At 42.4% G+C, this 12,162-nt stretch overlaps 1 protein-coding gene across 1 annotated transcript in view; it reads right to left on the bottom strand.

Annotated features, from left to right (window-relative positions):
- Positions 1 to 12,162, bottom strand: part of LOC137321176 (SH2 domain-containing adapter protein B-like) — a 258,374-nt gene that overhangs the window by 39,013 nt on the left and 207,199 nt on the right. Inside the window, exon 4 of the mRNA XM_067983450.1 lies at positions 775 to 928. Coding sequence (XP_067839551.1) covers positions 775 to 928 — 154 coding nt within the window. The remainder of the gene's footprint in view (positions 1 to 774; positions 929 to 12,162) is intronic.

Genomic DNA, 12,162 nt, shown 5'->3' with positions numbered 1-12,162 from the left:
TCTTAATTGCCAACCAGTTGCTCCTACTGCAAAGTGCATATCAGCTCTTAAGGAGACCACTTGGTGTGGCTGTGATGCTGCTTAGAGTTGAATAATCTGCCAACATTAGAATGTCAATGAGGATGGCCACTTAGGCAATGTACTGTTGCGCTGTTGATACCCCTGGCACTATATTCCAACATGAACTGCTACTTCCAGAAGAATGGGCAAAGAAGAGCAAGTCAGGAGGAACAAAATACCGAATTCCAAACTTGCATTTCTTCACAAAGAGAGGTATCAATTTTATTTTCCTTCTGTTGATTCAACAGTTATTTAACTTTTACACCCCACCCCCACTCAATCCCTGGTTAAAAGCTGCCCACGATGAATTAGCACTAGTTTATTTCCCCTCTTGCCGTGAGGCAGAATCCAACCTTCACTCAGCATCCGTCCATAATGGCTCCAGGACATTGATCAGGAATTAGCCACGAAAAGAATTACAGACCTAAATATGGTTACCTGAACCTGAAAACTACCATTCATAGCATAGTTTGTGCAACTCTGCTCACTTATTACTTTTGAGATAATAAATTCAGATAAAACATTGGTAGTATAAATGTAGACAAAATGGATAACAAAAGTTATCTGTATTTCTACAAGTACAGGTATGAATTTTATTTTCCCACCATACAGTGTATATTCAGTGCATTGATTATTTCTCTCTCATAGAATATATAACAGATTAAAAGGGACATTGGGCTGTTTGGAACACAGAAGTACAAAATGTTGACTTACACTTGTTTCTCCAGTGGGGTGTTTGGGTCTACTCTCTCTCCTATAATCCCATAGAATTCCGGACTTCCATGTTTGATTAGACCTGGGGGCCTCAGCTGCCTGCGTCTGTCCCACAAGGGAGAGGATTGCCTCTTCTCAATGCCATTGAACTGGGCTACAAGGAGATAATAAGATACAACAACTATACTTAAAAAGTTTTCTCCTTCTCTCTTGGTCATTTTCATAAGAAAATAAATTTCAGGAACAGGGAAATGTTATTGGGCCCAACCAGCCTTTCTCTTTTTGTTAGATCGAAATGAAATTATTTTCTCAGCCTTTTTGAGATTGTATTTATGAAACAATGATTACAGAAGTAGCAGCTCAAAATTAAAAATGCCAACATCACAAAGAACTGAATAACAAAGAGCCAGCAATGCTGAATTAAACTTCAAAAGAATAAGGGCAAAACTCAAGTCACTAAAATGTGAAGTTATGATGGAAATCGCCCATATAAACTTGCCATGTTGTAATTATACCCACCCGTTGGTGGTGGTGTTGCAGTGGTTCAGCTTTGCATCTTCTAACTCCTTAGCCTGTATTGCAGAGAAACTTCTATGTTCCAACCAATCCTACTCCTCTGCTTTCCTAATTGCCATAAGTTTTTATTTACTTAATTGTAAATTTGAAATTGAAGTGTTATATAAAGACAGAATATATGACTTTAATATGTACAATATAATATACGTAATAGACTGAACATGTACATCTATCCACATCTTATTAAAGATCTTACATCTTTATGGCCTGCCCCCACCACCCCCCAACCCTCTATCCCCATTTCACCTGAAGACTACACTTGGTACTGACTCCTGACATGCAATGCCAGGGAAGATCAACATGTATATGTTTACATACATATCCATTTGACAACTTGACTGAATTAACCAAAAAGCTAACTGGGCTAAATGAACTTTGATTACCAGTAGCCAGACTGCTCTTTTCACAGCAACAGAATCAACATGCACTGGCAAGTTCAATTTTCACATAACTCATTTCATACTTGAGGCCTTTTTTACTCTCCTTCCTGCTCTGCCAATCATGTGAATTAACATGATTGACTCCCAAGTGATTTGTTAATTCTGTTTCCTAGTCAGTAGCCAGAAGAGTATAGGCTGTGGTGACGTATCCTTTAATTATCCTCTTCTTGGGAGTCTCTGCTGGCAACGTGGCCAGCACTGGAATGTTCCATGGCAGATCATGGCCATTTCAAAAATGCAATGCAGTAGCCCACACTGAGTTAGTTAATGAATACACACACCTGTCCAGATGGACACACACACACTGCCCGAATAATGATACCAAAAAACATACACAGAAAATAAGGGCGGCAGAACAACCAAACAGGAAGATGAGTAGCTGACAATAGTTAACGAACTAGGGCTATAAATAAAACCACATGTCAGGCCGTCCACATATAGAATCTCCCTGTGCCTTTTATGGACACGAGTGTTTGTTTTAGGTGGTTTGTAGTCAGCACAAGCAACATTGTGTGTAGTAATACACAGATTCAGTAATAGAATACGCTTTTGTCCAAGCTAATGAGACGCTCGGACATATCAGCGCCACAGGACGTCCACAAGCAGTCACTAAAGAGGGGTTCCGCTAATAATAAAAAAAAACAAACGGCCTGCCCAAACCAAAACAAATGTGTGTGAAGATTGTTTTATATAAGGATACAACTGACTGTTGTTTTCAAGCTTTGAGGTAGGAAGATACTACACAGGGACAGGACATAAACATGGGCAATCAAATACTCGGAGGACACATTTAAACTACCTTACATTTTCCACTCGGAATTGACAAACGCAGCTGTCAAAAGCAAAGGCAATATTCATTTTCAAGAACTTGTTTTGAGTTTTAATGACATCTATTTATTTCCCCCCCCCTTTGAGCAAAAAACACATTCAGCCATTAGTGATGAGAGGTTACATGACCCTGTATGCAACCTACTTAAAAACAAATTTGCAGGTTGTCAGGCATGTAATTTGTGAACTCGTCAGTACATCTGCCACACTTAGATCTGTTCCTGATAATGCTAATTGGAAGTGGCACCTAATTAGGATGGAATAAAGGGGGTATGCAGAGACTTTGGACATCACCTTTCAAGTTTCAATGAAATCATGTGGATTTCAAATGGTGTTTTCAAAAGTGTCTTAAAAATGTTAAATTGGGGAGAAATGTGTGGGGGGAAGGGGAAAGAGAAGAGAACGTAAATAACTCGTTCCAGAAAGAGTTATTAAAAAAATATTGGCAAATGACTTTCAATATAGGTAAGTGTGAGGTGGTGCATTTTGGTAGGACGAATAAGGAGGTCACATACTGCTTGGAGAATAAGAGTCTAAATGAGGTAGAGGAGCAAAGGGATCTCGGGGTACAGATACATAAATCACTAAAAGTAGCAACGCAGGTAAATAAAGCCATAAAAAAGATAAACCAAGCACTAGGGTTCATTTTTAGAGGGATAGAATTGAAAAGCAGAGAAGTTATAGTAAGCTTGTACAAAACCTTGGTTAGACTGCACTTGGAGTACTGTGCACAGTTCTGGTCTCCATATTATAAAAAGGATATAGAGGCATTGGAGACGGTGCAAAAAAGATTCACAAGGATGATACCAGGACTGAGAGGGTATACTTATCAGGAAAGGCAGGGGCTCTTTTCTCTCGAAAAGAGAAGGCTGAGGGGTGACCCCATAGAGGACTTTAAGATAATGAGAAGGTTTGATAGGGTAGATGTAGAGAAAATGTTTCCACTTGTGGGGGAGTCCAAACCATGAAGTCATAAATATAAGATAGTCACTAATAAATCCAATAGAGAATTCAGGAGAAACTTCTTACCCAGAGAGTGGTTAGAATGTGTAACTCACTACCACAAGGAGTAGTTGAGGGGACTAGCATAGATGCATTGAAGGGGAGGCTAGATAAACACATGAGGGAGAAGGGAATTATTGACCCAATATGCTGATTGGGTTTGATGAAGTAGGGAGGGAGGAGTTCGAAAAACAACCGTTCATCACTACTTTCTGTTCCCTGTCACTTAGTCAATTTCCTATCCATGTTGCCACTGCCCCTTTTATTCCTTGGACTTTAATTTTATTGACAAGCATATTATGTGGCACTTTATCAAATGCCTTTTGGAAGTTCATATACACATCAACTGCATTGCCCTCATCAAAAACTCAATCAAGTTAGTCAAACATGATGATAAATGTCAGGTTCATAATGCAGAAGAGAACTAAGCTGAATACAGAAAGTGCAGAGGAGAACTGAAAAAGGAAATAAGAGGGGCAAAGAGAATGTATGATAATAGATTACCGGGTGACGTAAAAGGGAACACTAAAGTCTTTTATAAACATGTAAAGAGTTAAAGGATAGAACGGTGGGGCCAATTAGGGACCAAAAGAGAAATCTTCTTGTGGAAGCAGAGGGCATGGCTGAGGTACTGAATGAGTATTTTACTTTTGTCTTCACAAATGAAGAGGATACTTCCAATCTCACAGTACAGGAGGAGGAAGTAGAGAAATTGGATAGGATAAAAATAGAAAAAGGAGGTACTTAAAAGGTCGGCAGCGTTCAAAGTAGAAAAGACACCCAGTCCAGATAGGATGCATCCTAGGTTGCTGAGGGAAGGGTGGAAATAGTGGAGGCTCTGGCCACAATCCTCCAAACCTCCTTAGACATGTGAGTGGTGCCAGAGGACTGCAGGGTTGCAAATGTTACACCCCTGTTCAAAAAAGGGGAGAGGGATAAACCAGGTAACTACAGGCCAGGCAATCTAACGTCAGTGGTGGGGAAACCTTTAGAGGTAATAATGAATTGTCACTTGGAAAAACATGGTTTAATCAATGATAGCCAGCATGGATTTGTTAAAGGCAAACTGTGTTTGACTAACTTGATTGAGTTCTTTGATGAAGTAATGGAGAGGGTTGACGAGGGTAGTGCAGTTGATGTTGTGTATATAGACTTTCAAAGGGCATTTGATTAAGTACCACAAAATAGACATGTCAGCAAAATTGAAGTGCATGGGATTAAAGGGGCAGAGGCAGCGTTTATACAAAATTAGCTAGGGGACAGAAAGCAGAGAGTAGTGGTGAACGGTTGTTTTTCAGACTTGAAGGATATATACAGTGGTGTCCCCCAAGGGTCGGTATTAGGACCACTGCCTTTTCTGATATATATTATTGAACTGGACTTGGGCATACAGGGCATAATTTCAAAATTTTCAGATGACACGAAACACGGAAATGTAGTAAACAGCGAGGAGGATAGTTGATTCACAGACAGACTGGTGAAATGTGGAGACACATGGTAGATGAAATTTAACGCAGAGAAATATGAAGTGATGCATTTCATAGAATCAAAGAATGGTTACAGCAAAGGAGGAGGCCATTTGGCGCATTGAGCCTGGGCTGGCTCTTTGTAACAGCAATCCAGTTAGTCCCATTCTCCTGTTCTTTCCATGTAGTCCTGCAAATTGTTTCCCTTCAAGTAGTTACCAATTCCTTTTTGAAAGTCACGATTGAATCTGCTTCCACCACCCTTTCAGGCAGTGCATTCCAAATCAGAAGTACTCACTGCATGAAAAAGTTTTTCCTCATGTTGCCATTGGTTCTTTTCCAATTACCTTAAATCTGTGTCCTCCGGTTCTCGACCCTACCGCCAATGGGAACAGATTCTCTTTATTTACTTTATCTAAACACTTCATGATTTTGAACACTTCTATCAAATCTCCATTCAACCTTCTGTGCTCTAAGGAGAATAATCTCAGCTTGATAGAATCATAGAAAATTACAGCACAGAGGGAGGCCATTTGACCCATCGTGTCTGTGCCGGCCAAAAAAGAGCCATCCAGCTAAATCCCACTTTCCAGCACTTGGTCCGTTGCCCTGTAGGTTACTTCAAGTGCACATCCTAGTACTATTTAAATGAGTTGAGGGTCTCTGCCTCTACCACACTTTCAGGCAGTGAGTTCCAGACCCCCACCACCCTCTGGGTGAAAACAATTCTCCTCAGCTCTCCTCTAATCCTTCTACAAATTACTTTAAATCTATGCCCCCTGGTCACTGACCCCCACTGCTAAGGGAAATAGGTCCTCCCTATCCACTCTATCCAGTCCCATCATAATTTTATTTACCTCAATTAAATCTCCCCTCACCCTCCTTTGTTCGAAAGAAAACAACCCCAGCCAATCCAATCTTTTCTCATAGCTAAAATTCTCCAGTCCAACAACATCCTCGTAAATCTCCTCTGTACCCTCCCTAGTGCAATCACATCTTTCCTGTAATGTGGTGACCAGAACTGTACGCAGTACTCAAGCTGCATCATCCCCCTCTTTTGTGAAGACAGACGCAAGGTATTCATTAAGAACCATACCCACATCTTCCACCTCCACACATAGTTTACCTTTTTGGTCTCTAATAGGCCCTACTCTTTCCTTAGTTATCCTCTTGTTCTTTATGTATTTATAAAACATTTTTGGGTTTTCCTTAATTATACTTGCAAGTATTTATTTATGCCGTCTCTTTGCTTTCCTAATTTCCTTTTTAATTTCACCCCTGCACTTTCTATACTCCTCTAGGCTTTCTGCAGTGTTGAGCTCTTGGTGTCTGACATAAGCTTCCCTTTTTTGTCTTATCTTACCCTGTATGCTCCTTGTCATCCAGGGGGCTCTAGATTTGGCAGTCCCACCCTTTTTCTTTGTGGGAACATGTTTACTCTGAACCCCTTGAATCTCCCCCTTGAATGTCTCCCACTGCTCTGACACTGATTTACCTTCAAGTAGCTGTTTCCAGTCCACTTTTGCTAAATTACTTCTCAGCTTAGTAAAATTGGCCTTTCCTCAATTGAGAACTTTTACTCCTGTTCTATCTCTGTCCTTTTCCACAACTATGCTAAATCTAACTGTATTATGATCACTACCACCAAATTGCTCTCCCACTGATGCTCCTTCCACCTGCCCAGCTTCATTCCCTAAAGCTAAATCCAGAACTGCCCCCCATCTTGTTGGGCTTGCTAAGTACTGGCTAAAAAAGTTCTCCTGAATGCAATTGAAGAATTCTGCGCCCTCTATACTTTTTGCACTGATTGTATCCTAGTTAATATTAGGGTAGTTGAATTCCCCTACTATTACTGCCCTATTGATTTTGCACTTCTCAGAAACTTGATACATTTTTGCTCTTCTATCTCCCTCTGACTGTTTGGGGGTCTATAGTATACTCCCAGCAGTGTGACTGCCCCTTTTTTGTTCCTTAGCTCAACTAATATGGCCTCATTTAATCATCCTTCTAACATATCATCCCTCCTCACAGCCGTAATTGTTTCTTTAACCAATATTGCCACCCCTCCTCCTTTTATATCCCCCTCTCTATCTCACCTGAAAACCCTGTAACTAGGAACGTTGAGCTGCCATTCCTGCCCGTTTAAGCCATATTTCTGTAATAGCTAAGATATCGTACTTCCACGTGTCTACCTGTGATCTTAGTTCATCTGCCTTATTCACTGTACTCCTTGCATTGAGGTATATACCTTTAAACTTCTCCAGTCTATCCATGCAACTGAAGTCCCTCATCCCTGGAACCATTCTAGTAAATCTTTTCTGCACCTTCTCTTAGGCCTTCACAATCTTCCTAAAGTGCGGTTCCCAGAATTGGACAAAATACTCCAGTTGTGGCCGAACCAGTGTTTTATAATGGTTCAACATAAATTCCTTGCTGTTGTACTCTATGGGGCTTAAATTGGATAACCGCAAAAACCGGGCGCGGTAGCATAATCTGCTATTAACTTGCACCCAGTGCTTCCTGCGCAGGCAGGACGAGACTTTCGTCAGGCCTGAGGACTTGCCTTCAAGCTGCGTTGGAAATCAGCATTGACACGAGGATTCAATGCAATTTTCACTTCCCACCAGCAGGGGGAGCCCAAATCTCTTAAAGGCAGGCTGACTCTTAAAATCTCTTAAAGGTAGTTGGTACCGTTATTTGCTGAAAATAACAGTCTGCTATCTGCAAGGAGTTTGATATGGAGATCAGACATAGCACATGTAAAACATAGATCCAGGTCCCGTCCCTTTGTTTACAAATTGATGAGTTATGTTAAAACATTGAATAAAGGTTGCACACTACTAAATCCCATATCCTCCAATCTGCATGCCAGACCTGACCAATCTACCGATCTGAGTTTGTACAAGGCCTGCGAGAGTGGGTGCACCAAGGTTCTCTGTTGATGCGCGAGAGGCCTTGGTGCAAGAGGTGGACAGAAGGAGGGACATCCTATATCTGCAACTGGGGGGCAGTGGGAGGCAGCAGGGGACGAAGTCAATGCCAGGTGCACAGCACCACGAATATGGCTGCAGTGCAGGAAGGAAGTCAAAGCTTTGACACAAGTGATCAAGGTGAGCAAGGTCAACTGTCAAGTGGCGTCTCCTACCAACTGCACCACTAGCTGCATCCACTGCTCCACTCACTACATGCCCCATCACTCACTTACCAACAAACTCTTTCCATCAGTACTCAACTCTTCCAATCAGATGCTTCCTCTCACCCTTACACATTAAAACTGTTGCAAGCCACCCACCTACAACTCACAGGCCACACATACTGGCAGCTGGACAACCATGACAGGCACCTCACCCAGGCACACGTCCGCTTGCTTGCAGGAGAAGGTGCATAACAGGAGCAGCAAGTGGCAGTGCATTTAGCCCTTCCACCATTCAATGAGATCATGGTTGATCTGTGACCTAACCCCATATACCCACCTTAGCCCTTAATACCCTTGGTTCACGGAAATCTATCAATCTCAGGTTTAGAATTCACAATTGAGCTAGCATCAACTGCCATTTGCAGAAGAGCGTTCCAAACTTCTACCACCCTTTGCGTGTCGCAGCATTTCCTAACTTCACTCCTGCACGTCCTGGCTTTAAATATTAGGATATGTCCCCGCATCCTAGTATTCAAATATAGGAGACCTCCAAAAACAGTTAGAAATGTATCGGCAGCCAGAAGCAATAATCCAGCAACTAACCATGGTTCCTTTAAATAGAGCTGATGGGGGTCCTCCAAGCACTCTAAGGCTTGTTCAGATGGTCATGATTAAGCCTGTGCGTTGAGTTGAGCATTAAATTTCAAAATGGTGTCTATTGTTTTAAATCAGGGTTGCACACTGATTGTATCCATTTTCTCCTTATTTTACATGCTTCTGGCGTTCGGTATTTGCGCATGCGCCAATACCCCCATATCTAGATGGCGTCCGGCGCACATCACACTAGAAACATGCATGCGCAACCAAGATGCCATCTTGGCCCTTCGGGAGGCCGCATAGTGCCGAAACAACGGGTGCTAGGCGGTCGAATTTTGAGCCCATGGCCTCTATTTATAAAGCCCAGGATATGCTTTCCCAACCTGTTCTGTCACCTTCAAAGATTTGTGCACATATATCCCCAGGTCTCTCTGTTCCTGCACCCGCTTTAGAATTGTAACATTCAGTTTATAGTGCCTCTCCTCATTCTTCCTACCAAAACGTATCACTTCGCACTTCTCTGTGTTAAATTTCATCTGCCACGTGTCCACCCATTCCACAAGCCTGACTATGTCCTCTTGAAGTCTATTACTATCCTACTCACCGTTCACTGCACTCCCAAGTTTCGTGCCATCTGCAAATTTTGAAATTGTGCCCTGTACATCCAAGTCCAAGTCCTTAATATATATCAAAAAAAGCAGTGGTCCTAGTACCGACCCCTGGGGAACACTACCGTATACTACCCTCCAGTCCGAAAAACAACCATTCACCACTATACTCTGTTTCCTGTCACTTAGTCAATTTCGTATCCATGCTGCCACTGCCGCTTTTATTCCATGGGCTTCAATTTAGCTGACAAGCCTATTATGTGACACTATCTCAAATGCCTTTTGAAAGTCCATATACACATCAACCGCACTGCCCTCATCGACCCTCTCTGTTACCTCATCAAAAAACTCAATCCGGTTACTTAAACACGATTTGCCTTTAACAAATCCGTGCTGGCTTTCGTTTATTAACCTACACTTGTCCAAGTGACTATTAATTTTGTCCCGGATTATCGTTTCTAAAAGCTTCCCCACTGCCGAGGTTAAACTGACTGGCCTGTAGAAGCTGGGTTTATCCTTACACCCTTTTTTGAACAAGGGTGTAATTTGCAATTCTCCAGTCCTCTGGCAGCACTCCAGTATCTAAGGATGATTGGAAAATTACAGCCAGCACCTCTGCAAGTTCCACCCTTACTGATGACTATCTACCTCAAGTACAGCCAGCCTTTCTAGTACCTCCTCTTTATCAATTATTAGCCCATCCAGTATCTCAACTACCTCCTCTTTTACTGTGTCTTTGGCAGCATCTTCTTCCTTGGTAAAGACAGATGCAAAGTACTCATTTAGTACCTCAGCCATGCCCTCTGCCTCCCTGCGTAGATTTCGTTTTAGGTCCCTAATCGTTCCCACCCCTCCTCTGACTACTCGTTTACTATTTATGTGCCCAAAGAAGACTTTTTGATTCCCTTTTATGTTAGCCGCCAGTCTATTCTTATATTCTCTCTTTGCCCCTCTTATTTCCTTTTTCACTTCTTCTCTGCACTTTCTATATTCAGCCTGGTTTTCACTTGTATTATCAACCTGACATCTGTCATATGCCCCCTTTCTCATAGAATCATGGAAAGTTACGGCACAGAAGCAGGCCATTCGGCCCATAGTGTCCGCGCCGGCCGAAAAAAAGTTATCCAGTTTAATCCCACTTTCCAGCACTTGGTCCATAGCCCTGTAGGTTACGGCACTTCAAGTGCACATCCAAGGACTTTTTAAATGAGTTGAGGGTTTCTGAGTGAAAAAATTTCTCCTCAGCTTCCCTCTAATCCGTCTACCAATTACTTTAAATCTATGCCCCCTGGTCACTGACCTCTCTGATAAGGAAAATAGGTCCTCCCTATCCACTCTATCTAGTCCCATCATAATTTTATATACCTCAATTAAATCTCCCCTCACCCTCTTTGTTCCAAAGGAAACATCTCGAGCCTATCCAATCTTTTCTCATAGCTAAAATTCTCCAGCCCTAGCAATATCCTCATAAATCTCCTCTGTACCCTCTCTAGTGCAATCACAATTTTCCTGTAATGTGGTGACCAGAACTGTACACATTACTCAAGCTGTGGCCTAAGCAATGTTTTATACAGTTCTAGTATAACCTCGCTGCTCTTATATTCGATGTCTCAGCTAATCATAGAAAATTTATGGCACAGAAGGAGGCCATTCGGCCCAGCGTGTCCACGCAGGAAAGTATTCCGTATGCCCTTTAAACCACCTTATCTACCTCTCCAGCTACCTTCTGGGATCTGTGGACATGCACTCCAAGGTCTACTTGTTCCTCTATACCTCCCAGTATCCTCCCATTTATTATGTACTCCCTTGCCTGGTTTGCCCTTCCAAAATGCATTACCTCACACTTCTCTGGATTGAATTCCATTTGCCACTTTTCTGCCCACCTGACCAGTTCATTGATATCTTCCTGCAGTCTACAGCTTTCCTCTTCACTATCAACCACATGGCCAATTTTTGTATCATTTGCAAACTTCTTGATCAAGGCCCCCTCATTCAGGTCCACATCATTATTATATACCACAAAAAATCAAGGGACCCAGTACTGAGCCTTGAGGAACCCCACTGGAAACAGCCTTCCAGTCGCAAAAATACCCGCCAACCATTGCCCTTTGCTTCTTGCCATTGAGCCAATTTTGGATCCAACGAGCCACTTTCCCTTAGATCCCATGGGCGTTTACTTTTTTGACCAGTCTGCCATGTGGGACCTTGTCAAAAGCCTTGCTGAAATCCATGTACACTACATCAAACGCATTACCCTCATCGACCCTCCTTGTTGCCTCCTCAAAAAATTCAATCAAGTTAGTCAGACACAACTTTCCCTTAACAAATCCATGCTGACTGTCCTTGATTAACCCGTGCCTTTCTAAATGACGATTTATGCTGTCCCTCAGAATTGATTCCAATTTCCAATCATAAGGTCAGAAATGGGGATGTTCGCTGATGATTGCACAGTGTTCAGTTCCATTCGCAACCCCTCAGATAATGAAGCAGTCCGTGCCCGCATGCAGCAAGACCTGGACAACATACTGGATAAGTGGCAAATAACATTCGCGCCAGACAAGTGCCAGGCAATGACTATCTCCAACAAGAGAGTGTCTAACCACCTCCCCTTGACATTCAACGGCATTACCATCGCCGAATCCTCCACTATCAACATCATGGGGGTCACCATTGACCAGAAACTTAACTGGATTAGCCATATAAACACTGTGGCTACAAGAGCAGGCCAGAGGCTG

The sequence above is a fragment of the Heptranchias perlo genome, chromosome 4 (assembly GCF_035084215.1).
Source record: "Heptranchias perlo isolate sHepPer1 chromosome 4, sHepPer1.hap1, whole genome shotgun sequence".
Lineage (NCBI taxonomy): Eukaryota > Metazoa > Chordata > Chondrichthyes > Hexanchiformes > Hexanchidae > Heptranchias > Heptranchias perlo.
Note: the sequence above shows the minus strand (reverse complement) of the source record. Positions and strands in the feature narration are given on the sequence as shown.